Below are 18,685 nucleotides of genomic sequence, written 5' to 3' on the forward strand. Positions count from 1 at the left end.
CTTTGTTAGGGAGGGAAGATAAAAGCTGTCCCCACCACCTCTCACATTTTCATGGTAAAATTACAAAAGCAAACAAAACATAAAAATATCCCTCACACACTCTCACACCCCACACACGCACGCACGCACCTCTAAAAATATTTTTTTAATTTTCGTTTTGTGTTTGATATTTGATACTCAATATCAAATTTATATTTGATTAAATTTAAATTTATGTATGAAAAATTCATATATAAAGTATCTTTTATATATGATATACTAATTCAATACAATCTTTGTTATTTTCTACGTATCCATTTAAGTATTTTAAGTTAACTGAATATAAAATTTAAAAAAATAAACGAAGAGAATCTTTTTGTGTTAAACTTATAAAAGTTGTGATTAGAAAATCTATTAAATATAAAAAGAAATATTTCTTCCGTTTTAATTTATTTGACCTAGTTCTACCTTTAAGCTTATTTAGAAAATGATCATTATCCCTTTCAATAATTTTTTAGTTTCAATTTTTCACGTTTTAAGATCACCATATTAAAAATATTTTTGTAGATTTGATATATTTTTTAATTTTATATAGCTTTTGATACCGTCCACTATTGTTTGTCATGAAATCTATTTTTAGAATTAAACTATATGGACTTTGAATAAAATTTTAAGATATATTTTTCATCATATTGATACGCAAAAAATTGTAATTTTTAGTTTTTTTTTTCTTAATTTTTGAATATTTAATTTTTTTTATAAAAATACTGAATTAATGTAATCTAATATAACTTGAACCTAGTCAAATTGATTTTCGATAAATACAATATGACAAATAAAATAAATTTGAAATAATCGAACATCAAATAAAATATATAAAAAGTAAGCAACTTAAATTGAGTAGTAAAAAAACTTCTTCCTCTCTCTCCTTTTACTAAAGCCATTCCATTTTATTTTTTTTGGTTTGCCTTTTCTTGGTTTCACCTAAGTAGTCAGATTTGGTAATCTAATACAGAGGAAGGTAAAAAGTAGAACATACAAGGGGGAAGGGGGTAGTGGGAATGTGAAGAAGAAAAAAGGGTCTCTATCTTTGTGGTTGATAAGCATTTGTATTGTATAGTTTTAGCTCAACAAGATAAAAAAAAAAAAAAAAAACAATAAAAATTGAATCTTTAAGAGAAATTTTTCTAGAGGAGTTTGAAGTTTGAGTGTTGAGAAGAGAAAAGGGGTTTAGTTTTTATTATTAAAGAGAGAAGTGGGAAAAAAAAGGGGAAAAAATGGTGGGCTCAGGAACAGCAGATAGAAGCAAAGAAGCAGTTGGGATGATGGCCCTTCATGAGGCACTAAGAAGCGTCTGTCTTAACACAGACTGGACTTATTCAGTGTTCTGGACCATTCGTCCTCGACCGTATGTGTCTTTCCCATGCTTTTTTTCTTCTCTGTTTTTCTTGTCTTTTGGGGGTCCTCATTTTTTGTCTTATTTGCAGGAGAGTTAGAGGTGGTAATGGTTGTAAAGTTGGAGATGACAATGGTAGCTTGTGAGTATTTTGATTTCTTACCCATTTTTTGGAACAAGAAAATGGACTTAAAAATCTATTCTTTTAGCTAAACTTGTTTGGGATTGAGCTGCAGTTATTGTTCAAGAAAAAAAAATCTCATTTTTAGCTAACTTGTTTGAGATTGAGGTGTAGTTATTGTTGCTGTTGTTGTGGTTCAGGAAAAATGGACTTAAAATCTCTTTTTTTAGCTAACTTGTTTTGGGATTGAGGTGCTGTTATTGTTGTTGTTCAAGAAATGGAGTTCAAAATCTCTTTTTTTTTTTAGCTAACTTGATTGGGATTGTAGGTATTATTGTTCAAGAAAATGGACTTCAACTCTTTTTATAGCTGTGTCAAAAAAGAAAAGAAGTGGGGTTTTGTAAAGCGGATCCCAACTTATTTGGAACTGAGGCTTAGTTATTGTTGTTCAAGAAAATGGAATTTAGCCTCTTTTTATAGATGATCCAACTTGTTTGGGATTGAGACATAGTTATTGTTGTTCAAGAAAATGGACTTTAGTCTCTTTATTTAGATATGAGCTTTAATGAAGAACTAAGGATTCATATAGCCGACCCAGACTTGTTTGCAAAACGTAGTTATTGCTATTCAGAAATATAGACTTCGTAAAGAAGAAGCATAAAAGATCCTTTTTTTAGGTGAAAGATTGTAACTTTGCTTTCTTTTTGTGTTGATTTATGCAGGATGTTGATGTGGGAAGATGGATTCTGCAGAGGTAGAGGAACAGATTGCTTGGAAGAGATGGATGGTGAAGATCTTGTGAGAAAAGCCTTCAGCAAAATGTCCATTCAGTTATATAATTATGGAGAAGGGTGGGTACTGGGTAGGTGATTTGGTTGGTATTGGATTTTTGAAACTCTCCATCTCCACACTCTCTCACCACTGAATAATAATAATGGACAATAGTATATATAAATAGAGAATCAAAAGGTGGAGGAGACAAAAGATTTGTAACTATTTTTTCTGTTTTGATTGGTTGGGTTTTGGTTTTGCAGGTTGATGGGTAAAGTTGCATCTGATAAGTGTCATAAATGGGTTTTCAAGGAACCTACAGAATGTGAACCAAACATATCTAATTACTGGCAGAGTTCATTTGATGCTGTATGTTTACTTTCATTTATGTTTGGTTATCTTAGGGAACTGATTTTTTTTTTTCATTTGCCAATTATTGGTCTGATAAAGATTGTATGGTTGATGATGATTTAACTTCTGCAGCTCCCACCTGAGTGGACTGACCAGTTTGAGTCAGGGATTCAGGTCAGCTTCATAACTCCAGAACAATAATTGCCTCTCTATCTTATTTGTTTACAAAAAAAAAATGGAGTCTTGGCGTAATTTAAAGTTGTCTCCATGTGACCAAGAGGTCACGGGGTCGTGTCAGGTCGAGTTGTGGAAATAGCCTCGTCTTGCCCTTTCCTGGACCCCGCGCATAGTGGGAAGTTAGTGTGCACCAGGCTGCCCTATATGAAGATTTCTTGGATTGTTTTGTATGGCATTTTTTGCTTTGCTTTATGTGTGTGTGTGACAGTGTACTGTTTTTATGTTGCAGACTATTGCTGTGATTCAAGCTGGACATGGCCTACTGCAACTGGGATCCTGCAAGATTGTAAGACTTATTTCCCTAAAAAAGAGATCTTGTTTATTTTAGTTGCTACTATAATCTTTGTTTATCTATGGACATGTGATTACTGTGTCGGATCCTCCAAAAGTAGTGCATTTTTGGAGTATCTAACACGAGTACTAGTCTGAGCAACATAGTTGGTTACTTAATATGAATAAAGCACTTTGATGTAATTTAGATGAGAATGTTGTATCCTTCTCAGATACCGGAAGACCTCCATTTCGTGTTAAGAATGAGGCACACGTTCGAGTCACTAGGCTATCAATCTGGCTTTTATTTGTCACAACTATTTTCTTCAACAAGGACTAGTTCACCTTCGTCTGCAATTCCTCTTAAGCAGCCGACCATGCCAATTCGCGCTCCTCCTCCACTTTTCAACTGGGGACCAAGGCCAATGCCTTCAGCGTCTTCGCTACTATCGTCTCCCAACTTCCAGAACTCCGCGAGACTTGGTATTCCACAGTCGAAAGATGAATCACATATGTTCCTTCAACTTCCTCATTCATCCGAACCACGAATGGAAGACATGATGGGAGCTGCTGCTGATCATGAGAGTGATATCAAGTGGCCTAATGGATTAACTTTCTTTAGTGCTCTCACTGGTAGAAATGATGATTCCAGGATCCTGTTCAATCCTGATAGCTTAGGTTCCAAACCGGATCATAATCAGCATCCGCTTAGTCTTGATGGGAAGACATCAAATCCGAACTCAGATGCTTCTAGCTTGCACAACAACGGAGGTGCTAATCCAAACGATTTCTTGAGCCTGGATAGCCACCCTGATAGCATTCGGAAGATGGACAAGTTCAAGAGAAGCTATACGCTTCCTGCTAGGATGGCTTCGTCTTCTAATTCATCGACTTCACTTGATCAGCACGCTAATAATCCCGGAGAATATAGGAATGAAGGAGGAATGTACCCTGATGTGATGGAGAGATTCTTGGAATGATCTTTCTAGGGTTATGGTTGGGAGAAGTTGTACTTAAGAAAAAGCTTTTAGTTGTGTTTTCTGCTTAATTTAGTGTTCTTTTAATAGTTTGATTTTCCTTCATCCTTTGGACCATTGAATGTTTCCACTTTTTTCTTGTAGTCTTTTTGATCAGTTTATCTAGAAATGAAGGAAAATTTATGCTTCTCTATGATTTTTTTTTGTAGGAAGAATATGGATGTCTAGTAGATTTAAAACTAGGGTAGTGTTGTCTGGATATTTCAAAAATGTTGTTGCTTTCGTGTCGGATCATTAAAATATCATGCATTTCTGGTAACATGGTTTGTTAAAAAGAAAAATCACTTCAGGCATCTTAATTTAACTGTGTTAGTTTGACGAAATTTAAGAAATAATGGGAGATTTTTAAATATTGTAATTTTAAACTTACTATGTAAAATGTTGAAATTGAAAACTTATTGAATACAATACAAAAGAAAAGTAAGACATTTAAATTAGGACCGAGTAATTATAGGGTCAAAGTTGAGGAGTGTTTTGTGTAACCTTAGTATAACCACTACATATGTGGGTCAACATTTGAAAAAATGGGTGTGATGACAAATAATAGATCAAATCCTATTGACATTTGGTGAGTTGACATTATACAATAAAGGAGCCTAACTATTCAAAATAATATTTAGTTATAACTTCATGTTCCAAGATTTATCTAAAATAGTACTCTCATGTAAAAAACTAAAATAACATTACTGCTTGGTCCCTCCCTTTATTTTTTTATTTTTATTTTTCTTATTTAATATTTGATATCTGTATTTAAAAATCGTGACCTATTTGATAAAATGAATAACAATTGATCCTACCTTTTCCTCTTGTTCATGTTTTGAGTGGAGGACCCATTTGTACAATATTTCAACAAAATCATTAGGAATTGATAAGATAATAATAAAAAGAAATGCTATATTTGAAAGTAAAAGATTTATAATTATTCATCACTTTTAATCGAACTTAAAATCACTTAGAGCTAGCATGAAAGGTATGAATTCTATCAAACTCATACGAACTATATAGATTCATCGAATACATGTTATAAATTTCAGAATTACAAACTTTAAAATTTTAAATCTGTTTTTATCCGATACCGGACATTAGCTAAAAAAAAAAAAAAAACTAAAACATAAAAAGTAAAAAAAAAAATTTTTTTTTTTGACAGTTTGAGAAGGGTTGGCTTTTGGTGTCTTGTCATGGGGCATATTTTGGGAGGCGGGATGATGAAATTAGAGTAGCTTTTGGTAGTGAAATGATGTTGAATCTTCTTTATTCCTTAATTTTTGCCTTGACACACAGGACAAACTACTAGAATCCAAAGATAACAACTTTTTTCTTTGGTTAGGTTTTAACTCGATAATCGATATTTATATCTAAGTTTGATCAATTGATATTTACACGATATATATAGTGCCAATTTGGTAGAAGTGTTTGGTGTGAATGATTTTTTTTTATATACGAAGCTCAATACAATATTGAGATCTCAGGTTAAGAATGGAGCAATCTGTCCATTGCATCACATTCTTTTAATAGTACCAAGACAAGAATTCACCTTCTTTTTCCTCCCTATGTAATTGGACATGAAGTATAAGTAAAAAAAATAAATTTCTTTTTTAATGATATTAGATATGTTCTAATATTTATGTAGTTATAGAGGAATTTTAGTTGGTTAATAAACTGAATTTATTTCTTATTAATGAGAGTTTGATTTTCTATTTTGTAATTTTGTCCCCCTATTTTCCTATAAAAAAATGTAGCTAAATTATTTTAACACTTATATCTTGTATGTGCTATAACATTTGCGTTATTAACTTTTTTTTTTATCATCAGCGATAAAATGTGAAGTTTTTTTTCTTTTATAGGATCAATAGTGTTTTTACATTTCCTCTGGCATGACTCAAATTCTAAGCCGATCGATCATTGATGGAGGTCCTCAATCACTTAAGCAAGTTTCATTTATTAAACAAGAAGTTTAAGTTAAATTATTGTCAGATTCTTTAAAAACACTCTTTATTAAACTAACTCGAAATCTCAAAAGTATAAATAAAATAGCGTCATGTATGTTTAAATTTAAAACTAGTTAGAGATGGCTCATATAAATCACTTTGTATTTATATTATTTACTATGTCCAAGTCAGTATCAAGAGAGTTTATCATATATAATTTTTAAAGGTTACTTTTCGTTTTATTTGAATTTTGATCGCTATATTTGATCAGACTAACATTTCACAATAATAATCAAGTTTTATTAGGAACTAACTTTCATGTTATCTTATATGTGTTTTTTTATAATAATATTTCGTTATAATAATTAAAAAATATTCATACAAATGAGATCGTTATAAAAATATTAGATCACGAGTATATATTTTTTTTGTGAAAAACTTTGCTCGTCATGTAAGGATAATGTCTTAAGTTAAAAGTAAGAATAATAGACTATATATCCTATCGATTCCCGGCGATCAACTTTCAAGTAAGTTCTTTGAGAATTCAATAAAAGGTTGTCATAGACAAGTTGTTATCATTATGATAATGTCAAATGAAATTATATCATTAATATATGTAGCTGAGTATTTTTTTTTTTAGATCAATAGACTTAAACCTTGTTCTTACATGACCTGATTAATTCATGTCAAATATTTGATCACAATTTTATTTTAAAATTTAAATCTTTGACAACATGAAAAAAATCCAATGCTTGGATGGAATTAGGCAAATACTATCTTGAATTGGTACTTAATAAATTGCTATGCTTGGACGGAAGGGCAAGAACTTTCTTGTAACAAAAGTTTATAGGTGTCATGCATTCATTTGTTTGATATGATCGAGCGTAAGTTAGTGAATAAATGTGTATAAATATAACGGAATGAATGTAATCTTTATTTTTTTCAATTAATCTTACAAGACGTGAATTTAGATTAACTCGACCAGTAAATACATGCATAAGGTGGTAATAAAAGGCAAGAAAAGAGATTTAAGAAACAAAACATGATCAAAATCTATTTGACATAGAAGGTTTGTCACAAACCTTAATCACTTATATGACTTGAGAAAAATATTATCTCCCAAAATCATAGATCAATAATTACCAAAAGTTGAAAATTTAGCCAATCATCACCACACTTGCCACATACAACAACAATTAGCCAGTAATTATTAGGACACAATCAATTAGTAATGTCAAATCATTTCACCTATCTTGCTCGTACTCGATTTTCCAAAATGCAATATTTTTTGAAATATTTGACATGCATTCATTTGCTATCGATATTTTAGAAGAATCCGAGCAATATAGCTTTTAACGACGAGAAAGCCTCTCTCTTCTTGTTGGTTCCATTGCGTGACATTCTCTGCAAGCTGACATAAACTTCCTGAAAACTCTTCGCAAAAACCAAAATCTCACTTTTCTTTTACCATTTTCCTTCCTCTGTTTCTTCGATTTCATCTCTTTGCCTCCTTTCGCACTCTGTTTCTGAGATTTCAAAACAAATTGGCCTTTTTTCTTCATTGCTGGAGCTGAAAATTGTTGTTTTTTCTTCATTACTGGTGCTGGTGTTGCAATAAACTGCCATTTAGGCGAAATTCCAGTATGCAGAGTAGTCGAAAAATTCATATTATTCGACGAATTTCTATACATAGCAAACGCTGAATTATTCCTTTGATTCATCAATTTCCTTTCAGAACATTCGCTGGTGCTGGTCCTCGCGCTGCTACTGCAACTGCTACGACTATTGGTGCTGTTGCTGCGCGAGGACCAGAGCGAATCTCTGCTACTAGCATTACTCGTTCTGCTCGTTGATCGCGAAAACGAAATCGGACTATTGATATTACTTACCGGTTGACAGGGGAAGTAATGCGGCAGTAACCGTCCATTGAAGAACAAATGATCCGCCGGAGATTTCGGAGATCCCGGCGAAACACTACCGGAAAATTCAAATTCCATTTCTTCTCCTTCCTGAACCGGCATAATTATTGGAAATGAAAATCTATCACCTGAATTGCTCTTTCTACGACGATTTTCCATCGAAATTTATAGTTATTATCGTTGCAAACAAAGCTAAATCGGAGAATTTATAACTCAATTGATCCGTTTTTTATACTGGATCACGAAATTGTTTATTGATATGAAAAATGTATAAAGAGTTGGCTTTTTTCCCCTAAAGAGGGGATAAATGGACCCCTTGTTTGGGACTTGCTAATGAAGATTAGTGGTCTAAATGACTAAAAATCATGTGATAATTTTTTTTTAAACACTACTTTAAGTTTCCAACTATAGATTTGATTAATTAAGTTACTCTATATGGATAAGTAATCATATTGGAAGCGTGTAGATTTACCGAATATTAGTGTATGAAATTATGTTGATATGTAGTGTAGATTATATAATAATAATTAGTTTACTGCTATTATTAATTTGATACAGATCATCATAATCAAGATTAGTGATCTGTTGGCTTAAAAGTCAATGAAAAGAGATTTAGATTTATTACCTACTCTCTAATGCAACTAGATGATTTAAGAACGTTGATTTTCAAGATTTTTAACAGTGAAATATAATTATATTTCTTTTTATCACCCTCCGTCTTATATTATTTTTCATTTTAAAAGTTGAAAGAAAAATATAATTATTTTTTCATTTATCTAATAGTTATTGCTTTTGAAGACTATAAACATTTAGTTATGGTGATATTATGAATGTTTAAATAGTAATAAAGAATAAAATAGTTAAACAACCTTTCTTATTATTTTTTAAGAGGCGCGAAAAAAAGAATTACAACTGATAATTTAAGATGAACGGAAACTGAAATTTTCTTCCTCAAAATAATACTTTATCGTCGATCTCCTGTGAATATTATCTACTAGTCAATAAGTGCGTCGAAAATCATGAGGTTATCGTTTAAGTTCATCAAAAACATATGTAATTTCTCCAAATTTATCTAAGCCTTAATGTACAAAGTTATCTATGTACTAATGAAAAAATAATTATCTTCAAAATTAGTTAAAAAGCACGAAGATAGATTTTATCACGATTTACCCGAAAGAGTATCCTCTCATACTATGGTTGATAGACCTACTTTATATTATTTGCTTTTGTTGCTTTTATACATGAAAGATGAAGAGACTAACTCTATGAGAACACTTTCATGTAAAGTAAAAGAAGATTTTAAGCAAAGTATAGATATATATATCAAAGAGGAAAGTAAAAAACTAAAAAAAAAACAAAGAGGGGGGACCCAAAAAACTCAAGTGATAACATATTAGGGATGTCTTTGAATCCCAAGACAAATACAATGATGAGTTCAACATTGGTCTCTTTGATTAATGAAGCAAAAAAGCAAATATTGAGGACTTCCACTTGGATCTATAGGGTATTAATAAATCCAAATCCAAGAGACAATAAAAGTTCTTTGAAATTTCAATGTCTCCCACTTGTGTTTTCTTTTAAGTCAATCATTTAGATTTTATTTCTATTTTTAAATAGTTTGTGCAAATATATTTTTTGAGATTGACCAACATTTGACTATACAAAATTTTACATCGTAATTTAATATTTTTAATTTGTTCGGGATGAACTTTTAAATCACATACTAAAAGGTACGTAAATTAAGGGATAACAAGTATTTTTGGGGGATAATTTACGACTCTATACTCTTTAACCAGCTAGTTTATAAAGCATGTATGAAATGTATATGTTGTTATATGTGTATTCATTATACTAAATATACATATACTACATACATAATATACATGACTATTAATGAATAAGTTGTGTATATTTCGACCATATTTGTAAACTAATTAATCGTACGGTATATATCCATAACCTTTTCTAAACTTTTTCCTTTTGGATGACCCATTTGGGTCCCATTTCTGCCTAACAACTTCTTTTGGGTCCACCATTATCAAGTAATTTAGTTTGGGCCTCTGAATATTTTATACGATTTGGATATGGGCCTTTTAAGTGTGCTTCAGTCTTCATTGTACGGCTACTTTTGAAAGAAATTGGGTCAGTTATTTCTACCTTTGACTTGGATTGGAGCCCACTTAAACAAAAGGTACATGGAATGACCATATTATATATACTTTTTATTCCAAAGCTAGTTTTATATATATAGAAAAAATTTTGAGAAATTGGGGCGTCCCTCTCCGAGATGGCTATTTAGTAAATGATCATCTTTTTATTTTACATGTAATTGACGAATCTTATGAGAAATCGTTAGATCATGAGATAAATTATTTTTCTACAAGTTAAACGACAGTCTAATGTTTTGTTCGTAGGGAGGGCTATACAAGTGTTAATTTTTAAAATAAAGGGAAAATTTAAATAATAGCCTTAAAAGAAGGATGTTTGTGTAAAATTAATCCAATTTTAGGGACCACCAAAGTGCAACTTTGTCGAGTAATTTAGTTTGGGCCTCCAACAATATTTAATGTGTTTATGGGCCTCTTTTAGTGGTACGGCTACCTTTGAAGGGATTGGGTCAAGTTAGTGCTTACTACCTTTGACCTGGTTGGGAGCCCACTAAAAAGAGGTACAATTGTATTACGACTAAGCTCTCACACTTTTCTTATCGAGACATTTTCTCTTCACAAGCTCGATTGTTCCAATTTTACCATTCTCATCTTATATCCACCACGTGTAAACTCTCGCCCTTGTTGAAGAAGAAAGAAACTGATCGACATGTCTACAATATGTTCTAATCGGTAGCTTTCTTCTTCTTCAAAAATCCCGACTTGGATATTTTCATTCCTCATCTTATATCTCTTGATATTCTTTCATATTTATCTTAGAATCCTCATGCCTGCTACTCTCTATCTTCTAAACATGAGAGTTCTTGATTGGTTAACATTCTACCTTACATAATATGACGATATAACATTCATCTTGTAAAATTTATCGTCAGATCTTAAAGACATCATTTTTATCATATATAACATCAGGTGCAAGTCATTATTACATTCACCCCGTAGCAATATAACATATGACATCTTTATCAATCTACCTATTACGTTAAATTACTGACCCTAAATACTTTAAACATGATCTGTCTATCAAATTTCATATCCATATACACTTCATGGATCAGTTACGTGAAGCATTATCAGTAAATTATTGATCATTTTTAATAAAATTGATTAAAATTTAGTTGTTTTATATCAAGGTGGCTAGCTAATCTTGATGTCACTGTCAATATTGAATATAGAATAGAATAATATCAAGACTATGGTATAAAATAATTTCACAACTAATTATCCCTATCCCAATTCAAAAATTCCAGCCAAATTTAGATAAATATATTCTCTTTTTTTTCGCGTACACGTAAAGCTAATTAGAAAATTAAAAAAATCTTATTAATTTAGCTGATTTAATTTACTATTTGAACTTTCGCTTTCAACTTTTTAAGCAATATTTGATTTTTCACCTTGTAACTTTTTTAAAATTTAATTTATTAATTTTTTTTTTTTTCTAACAGGTATATAATTTAAATTAATCTAGAAAAGCTAATATTTTTATTTGATCTAATAATTTTGAACGATTCAATAACTTTTTCATTCGTTAAATTTTTTTTTATCTGTTAGACTATTTTATTCCATTCTAATTCAGTTCAATATGCTCATTTGACGTCGAGGCAAAACGTAGACACTAAGATATGTAAAAGAGGAGACGTGTCAATCATAGGAACATTGTCATTTTGTTTTCCTCTACCACTTGTCATTTTCCTTCTGCAATTTTCTTTTTTAATCTTCTTCTACATTTTTTTTTTTAATTTGTTTTCTTCGTTTTTATTAATTTTGCATCATGACTGGAGGCAAAGAAATCATCGACAAAATTAAGGTACATATACATAATTAAAATTGCTAATCTACCCTGATCTATGTAATTTACTCTTGGATCTTAATTAATTGTAATTAATTCAGCTTATTTTGGTTTTCATTTTGCAGAAAAAAATAATTACTAATTCTTTTTAAGAAAAATAATAATTTACGTTTATTATGGTTTTCCCCTCAAAATAACATATTCAATTAGCCTTCTATTTGTTGTTACAATATATGTTTGAATATATGATGATTAGTATTTAGTGTTGTCCCACAAAAGTTAGTTGTTAACATCAAACAACATATCCAATGTAATAATTGCGGGAAGGTTAGAATGTACGTAGATTTTATCTGACTTTTGTGATATATAGAGTTTGTTTTCGATAAATTTACTTAATCAACAGTTATTTCATAGCAAGTAAACTTAGCTGATGAAGTAAAGTGTCAAAATTTAAAATTGAAGTCTTAGTATAGAGTAGCTGTTTGTGGTTTTAATTTGTTAAAGGAAAAATAAGTTTACCGAGGCTGATGAAGGTTTTCAATGGCGGAGACAGGATTTTCGTGCAATACGGGATTCATTATCTATTTTGTTGTATTCATAAATAAGAAAGTTAATTTTATATATACGGTATAATTTTTAGGTGAAGGGGCTCAGATGAACCCTTTCGTCCCTCTAGCTCCGTCATTGATGATGTAAAATGAGTTTAAATGTTTGAGATTGAGGCATAGCAGTTGTTTTTGTTGGTAAAAGAAGGGGACTGAGAAGTTGGCATTAAGAACTTATACCTCTTTTGTCAAGCTATTTATCTTAAGCTTTTATTACTATTAATGTTAATCTAAGTGGCATTACGTGTATATATATGTATATGATTGTTCAATTGTGGTTTGTTTATTCAGTATCTCAGCTTATGTGGAAATTTTGCCACTTTGTGGGATTATACTGGATCAGTTGTTGTTGTATCTCAGCTTCTATGGAAAATTTGCGACTGTGGTGAAGTTTTTTCCAAGTACTATGATGAATTGCCTGATATATACATGTGCGGTGACATGATTTTTTCGTTTGGCAGGAAAAGGTTGGTTTAAGTTCGTCAGATACCGGAAGAGGTAAGAGTAAGATGTCGAAGAACATAACCCATGGGTATCACATGGTTGAGGGAAAATCGCATCACACCATGGAAGATTATGTTTTTGCACAGTTTAAACAAGTTGATGAAAATGAACTTGGTCTATTTGCAATATTTGATGGCCATTTGAGCCACGAGATTCCTGAGTACCTCCGCTCTCATCTATTCAACAATATTCTCAATGAGGTAATGCTTTCGCATTACTATTAAATGCTTGACATGTATTGTGTAGAGTTAGTTTCGGTCTTCAGTTAGTGCCGGTTGTTGTGCTTTCAGTTTCGTGACTCTTTGCTTGAATTCTATGAACTTCCGTCACATTTTCTGTTTCATTTATGTAGCCTAACTTCTGGGCTGAACCGGAGTCTGCAATCAGGAAAGCCTACCGTATAACAGATACAACTATTTTGGATAAGGCTGCTGATTTGGGTAAAGGAGGATCCACTGCTGTTACAGCCATATTGATTAATGGTCAGAAACTAGTTGTTGCTAATGTCGGAGATTCTCGTGCCGTCATTTACAAAAATGGAGTGGCCAAGCAGCTGTCCATCGATCATGAGCCTGGCAGGGAGAGGGAGATCATCGAGGGCAAAGGTGGTTTCGTGTCCAATTTTCCAGGTGTGTAGCTATAATTTGTAATTTTTGTGAAGAGTCTGAAGGTAATCATGGAAGAAATCAGTCCGTACCAAATGGTATCTTCATTTATGCGTCAATGATAGGAACGAACAAGCCTTAGTACTGTTCAAATGAATTTCGTTTACTAGATCTAAGTTACGTACTACCTTGATCATATGTGGGAATTTGCTTTTGAGTCCAATTTCTCATCGACATTAGGTTAGTTATTCAAATGCAGATGTTGCTTCGACCGTAGTGTCGTTTTAGAGGAGTTCAAGGTGTAGTAGGTTTGCAAATACAGAGTCGAAACCCCCTTCGCCAAAACCAAGAAGTTTTTGCTCATGTCCATTGGGAAATAGTATGTGGAACTTCGTTGAGAACTATGGCCGTCTGCGAATATGTTGTTCTGGGCCAGGTCTTAGTTGATAGACAGAATCGGGGACGAAAGCAGGGGCATGATTGCTGGTGCTTCTATTCTATTGTGCTCGAGTTTTGTGTTTTCTGTTTAAAACAAAGTTCCCCTCTTCTCCTCTATTCAGGTGATGTTCCTCGGGTTGATGGGCAGTTAGCAGTAGCAAGAGCATTTGGCGACAAGAGCTTGAAGATGCATTTAAGTTCAGAGCCAGATGTAGTGGTAGAGCTCATAGATGATGACACAGAGTTTCTCATTTTGGCTAGTGACGGCGTATGGAAGGTTAGCTACTTACATCACCAGAGCGTTAAATATGATTGGATTGTTTGTCGAATATATGATATCCTTTATGTTCTTGTGTGCATGACATAGTTGCTAAGTGTAACCTTTGTACAACTTTTTGCCTGAAATACCAGGTACTGTCGAATCAGGAAGCTGCAGATTGCATTAAAGATATTAAGGATGCGCGATCAGCTGCAAAGCATCTCAATGAACATGCTCTTGCAAGGGGAAGTACCGATGATATATCCTGCGTAGTTGTAAGGTTCCAATAATCTTCTCTCTCTGCACTTGTTAGATGATGAAACGTGTGCTTAGATCGTATAGTTTCTTTGAAATGTAAAATCTGAACTAGTACTTGCTTTTGTCGATGGTTTGGTTGGTCGTGTTACTGTATAAACGTTTTAAAGTTCCAACATCAGGAGCTGTTCGCACACGAACTTCAAATAAACGGAATGTTGTTTGCTAGGATAACCACTAAATCATTATTTGAGTTCTGCTTTCAGTACAAGCATCAATCGAAAGGTCCAACAACGATGCCCCCGAGGGGGCTGACAGAAGAGAGTAAGCATTTCATCCAGAGATGTCAGCAGTGTAGATGGTGTTCCTGCTGGACAAAGTCATGTCCATATGTGGCCTGGCTTCCCCGTTGATCAACCTGCATTGGTTATCTTCCAGCTCAATGGGCAGTGGTGTCTTGCGACGCCGCTTGTTGTGTCCGTCTAAACGCAGGCGACAGCTCTTTTTAGTGCCATCAAATTCTGAGAGCTCATGGAACCTGAATGAGTGGTAATATATCACACGTATTAGAATGTCAGAAGCATAAATAGCCCTGTTTTGTTTGGTTATTAATCTTGGCAGAAGTTATATCAAGATTAGTAACTAATTAGTACTGGAATAGGTTATCGTTATCACAAGGTGGAATAATCGTTACCAAGACTAGTTATTTCGGGATAAAACAATGATACCTAAAATATATGTAAAAAGCAAGCACACAAACTAAGGGGTCTAATATTAACCATATATACATAATATTTTCCAAAACTATACACACAGTATAATTGAAGAAACCCCTCGCCGCCCGAGCAAGGTAGCTAAGTAGATTTTAGAAAGATTGAAGCCGTAAAGAATTGGCTTAAGCCCACAACTCCAATAAAGTTTTTGGGGTTTGGTTCATCTGAATAGCTTATATTACCAGACAACTCAAGAATTAGAAGTTTTTGTTATATCAAGACGAATCAACGATTTATCTACCAATACTATATCTCGTCTAATAGATCTTTTTTTTTTTTGAGTAATCAATCAAAATGCACTCAAAATTGGGTTAACAAAAAAAAATATGACAAAGAGTGGTTTGAAAGAGGAGTACTTGCTGCATTGTTGACAAAACCTCTGCTTTAAACCAGCAAGCAAAACAATAGGTGCCTTGGCATGAACTTGACAAACTTTGTGTCTTTTATGGTACTTCTTAGCACCATCTAAATTAGCCTCACATGTCTCCACTTGACAATAGTGCTTCATCACTTGCATCACCACCCCTTCACCAGCATCATTGTTTGCCATGTTTTTTTGTTTTTTTTTTTAATTACTGAAAGTGAAAATTCTAAGAGAAGAGATAGGAGTTATGTTGAAGAGTAGTAGTAACATAATAAATGTTGCCTAGGTTAGGCATGCTAGGACAAAAGTTGAATAAAGCTTGTGAGGACCACTACTACAATCACAACCAGGGTATTTACCATATCATTTACTACTCCTACTGTATTTACCGTGTTCTTCAACTTGACTTCATGTTATATTTGTGCATTCAACATTGGGTGCATATTCTACGTGACATAATATAAATCAGTTTGAATGCATCTTATTTATACAAGTTTAAGTGTCACATATTCAAAATTAAAACACATAGATGTCAACTAAAGCTATGTTTATATATATATATATATATATATATATATATATATATATATATATTATTTTGGTTTTCCGTCTAGCGGCTGATATTTTAAGCTCGACTGAATTTTAATTTTTGAAGAGAAGTTTCAAGCGTTTTCTAACAAAAACGATTCTATACTAATGAACTCTTACAAAAATGATATCATTTTTGTTGGTATATATATATAAAATTTTGAATCTCCTTAATACTAGAGAAGTCTTTATTGTAGTGTCAAAGATGGATCAGAATTGCTTATTTGAATTCCATTTCCAGATGTTATAATTTATTTATCCCCAAAAGTAGTGACCTTAACAGAGGAGATGATCCCCTTGTGCCCAACATCTCTATACTAAATAAATTTGAAAATTCTGCTACGAGTGATTAAGTGCTTTAATAATTTGAAAATTCTGTCGCAAGTGGTTGAAGTGCTTTAAAAATAGCGTTTGAATCACTTATTTTTTAGCTATTTATAGCTTAAATAGCGTTTGAATCACTTTTTTTTTAGCTATTTATAGCTTAAGTTGAGTTCGCACCAAACAAAAAAGGAAAATTTAATTGTATACGAAAGGAAAAATCTCTTATATCCACATATAATTTAATTGAAAAGATAATACTTGCATAAAAGTTTTCTAATATTTAATTGAAAAGATAATACTTAAAAGTCTTCTATGTTTCATTTTATTTACAAATATCAGATAGTTATTTTTCGAAGTCATGTACAATTGAATAAAATGCAGGAAAAGGAAAAGGAAATAGGCGGATGATTACAAAGTATGTTAAAAATAATTAACGAGTATTCTTCAATTTATGTTCGAAATTTTAGAGATATACTTATTTCCTATTGTTTTCTGAATTTATTTTATAAGTAATATTCTATCCTTTTTTGGAATATCAAGATGATGGAATATTATATAAAATTTTAATTAAAATTTTTATAATTTAACTCTAAAAGTAGAAATTATGGCAATTAATTGTTATTAGGTGAGGTAAAGTTGGTACAATTCAGACACGTAAAGCACATAGAGTTAATCATTGAAGTAGCAAAGAGGTTCCAAAGTAAGAGGAAGAAAAAAGAAAAAAATCATTTAGTGGACCATAATGGACCATGTTATTTTATGAGGTGTTAAATGAACGAATTAGTTTAAAATAATTCAAGTTAATAAATATATGAATTATTGAATAGTTATAATTATCTGGTTTACATTGATTTAAATTTATTTTGAACAAAATAAATTGAGTTAACAAATATATAAAGATATTACTTGTTTTAGCTTTTTAGATAATCTTATTTGATTTTTTATTCAATATTCAAAATTCGTATTAAAATTCATTTAGAAATAACGCTTCTAACTAGCTTTTTTAGATAACGTGTTTACACTCATTATTACAAGGGGTAACTTTTGATAGTTAAAAAAAGAATTAAAGTTTCAAACACGTTGTACTATTATGGAAAAAGAAATAAACCAACCAAGTGCCTAATTTACACCACTATTTTAATTACTTTATGACAAAATATATGGACCATACTATATATTAAAGTATAACTTCAATAAAAAGGAACAATTAAAAATAGCAAATTAAATAGTATGGGTGTTTGTCTTCCTATTCTTTTGTCAATTAATAGTGATGAGTGATGACCAACCTAACCTCCCTCATTTTGTTGGGTAATTATTAATACACAATCTATATAGGGTCATTGTTGTCCAATAAGAAATGACACTTCTAATTTTTAAAAAAATTATTGTTATTAATATGAGTTTTTTCTTTTTTTATATAAATTAAATTTGAATATCATTATTATTATATGTTTGATAACCAATTGCTCAAAATAATTATCTTTTACCTTCGATTTTAAATTAAATAATTATCTTTCATCTTCGATTTTTAAAGTCAAATTCAGACCACAAAGTAAAAAGCTCTTAGGAAAAAAAAAGAACATATCAACTGAATAAGCATCATAATTAAAAAAAAAAAACACCTGATCATTTTTAAATACAATAAGCTTTAAATGTGAAGTATTTCTTTATTAATCTGTATTTTTTGATCAAAAAGTATATAACTCACTTCTAATTTTCACTCATGTTCCTTTTATCATGATTTTCTTTTTCAAAGTTAAAAACTATAAAAAATTTAACTAACATCTTATAATTATTTTTATCAATATTAATATGAAAAATAATTACAATTTATAACATTTTCATATAATAATTTAATATTTTTCATTTAAAATTTCAAATTAATATAATTCAATTTAATATCAAATATTAGTAACTTGATAAATAAAAATGAACTAAACAAATAATAAACCTCAACTTCATCTAACATCCACACATGAGCTAGTTTTTATTTATACATATAAAAAC

The 18,685-nt window shown here is 31.4% G+C and overlaps 4 protein-coding genes across 4 annotated transcripts; 2 read left to right on the plus strand and 2 right to left on the minus strand.

The window, feature by feature from the left end:
- The first annotated feature begins 881 nt into the window (after window positions 1–881).
- LOC101258771 (protein RICE SALT SENSITIVE 3) lies at window positions 882–4,295 on the plus strand. Its single transcript, XM_004244193.5, has 7 exons — window positions 882–1,387; window positions 1,467–1,517; window positions 2,219–2,347; window positions 2,531–2,636; window positions 2,751–2,792; window positions 3,085–3,141; window positions 3,359–4,295. The coding sequence occupies exons 1-7, from the start codon at window positions 1,257–1,259 to the stop codon at window positions 4,103–4,105; spliced, it is 1,263 nt and encodes a 420-aa protein (XP_004244241.1). The 5' UTR covers window positions 882–1,256; the 3' UTR covers window positions 4,106–4,295.
- A 2,822-nt stretch (window positions 4,296–7,117) lies between these two features.
- LOC104648566 (uncharacterized) lies at window positions 7,118–8,418 on the minus strand. The gene has a single exon (XM_010326068.4). It carries the CDS (start codon window positions 8,166–8,168, stop codon window positions 7,443–7,445), a length of 726 nt encoding a protein of 241 aa, XP_010324370.1. The 5' UTR covers window positions 8,169–8,418; the 3' UTR covers window positions 7,118–7,442.
- Window positions 8,419–11,873: 3,455 nt separating this feature from the next.
- Window positions 11,874–14,863, plus strand: DIG3 (protein phosphatase 2C). Its single transcript, NM_001247571.2, has 5 exons — window positions 11,874–11,981; window positions 13,030–13,272; window positions 13,425–13,701; window positions 14,238–14,392; window positions 14,527–14,863. Exons 1-5 carry the CDS (start codon window positions 11,946–11,948, stop codon window positions 14,662–14,664), a joined length of 849 nt encoding a protein of 282 aa, NP_001234500.1. The 5' UTR covers window positions 11,874–11,945; the 3' UTR covers window positions 14,665–14,863.
- Window positions 14,831–16,031, minus strand: LOC101258473 (squamosa promoter-binding-like protein 3). The gene is made up of 2 exons (XM_004244192.5): window positions 15,759–16,031; window positions 14,831–15,167 (listed from the first exon to the last, which is right to left on the minus strand). Exons 1-2 carry the CDS (start codon window positions 15,950–15,952, stop codon window positions 14,963–14,965), a joined length of 399 nt encoding a protein of 132 aa, XP_004244240.1. The 5' UTR covers window positions 15,953–16,031; the 3' UTR covers window positions 14,831–14,962.
- Between the last annotated feature and the right edge of the window lie 2,654 nt (window positions 16,032–18,685).

This window comes from Solanum lycopersicum, chromosome 7 (genome assembly GCF_036512215.1).
Source record: "Solanum lycopersicum chromosome 7, SLM_r2.1".
Classification (NCBI taxonomy): Eukaryota; Viridiplantae; Streptophyta; class Magnoliopsida; order Solanales; family Solanaceae; genus Solanum; species Solanum lycopersicum.

What these genes read in the sequence shown, in the direction of transcription:
- LOC101258771 (XM_004244193.5), top strand. Translation starts at nt 1,257, where the DNA reads ATGGTGGGCTCAGGAACAGCAGATAGAAGCAAAGAAGCAGTTGGGATG. An exon ending in GGCAGAGTTCATTTGATGCT is followed by an intron (nt 2,637 to 2,750) that starts GTATGTTTACTT and finishes TAACTTCTGCAG; the next exon opens with CTCCCACCTGAGTGGACTGA. An exon ending in AGTTTGAGTCAGGGATTCAG is followed by an intron (nt 2,793 to 3,084) that starts GTCAGCTTCATA and finishes TTTATGTTGCAG; the next exon opens with ACTATTGCTGTGATTCAAGC.
- LOC104648566 (XM_010326068.4), bottom strand. Translation starts at nt 8,168, where the DNA reads ATGGAAAATCGTCGTAGAAAGAGCAATTCAGGTGATAGATTTTCATTT.
- DIG3 (NM_001247571.2), top strand. Translation starts at nt 11,946, where the DNA reads ATGACTGGAGGCAAAGAAATCATCGACAAAATTAAG. An exon ending in TCAACAATATTCTCAATGAG is followed by an intron (nt 13,273 to 13,424) that starts GTAATGCTTTCG and finishes TCATTTATGTAG; the next exon opens with CCTAACTTCTGGGCTGAACC. An exon ending in CTAGTGACGGCGTATGGAAG is followed by an intron (nt 14,393 to 14,526) that starts GTTAGCTACTTA and finishes CTGAAATACCAG; the next exon opens with GTACTGTCGAATCAGGAAGC.
- LOC101258473 (XM_004244192.5), bottom strand. Translation starts at nt 15,952, where the DNA reads ATGGCAAACAATGATGCTGGTGAAGGGGTGGTGATGCAAGTGATGAAG. An exon ending in TTTTGTCAACAATGCAGCAA is followed by an intron (nt 15,168 to 15,758) that starts GTACTCCTCTTT and finishes CCACTCATTCAG; the next exon opens with GTTCCATGAGCTCTCAGAAT.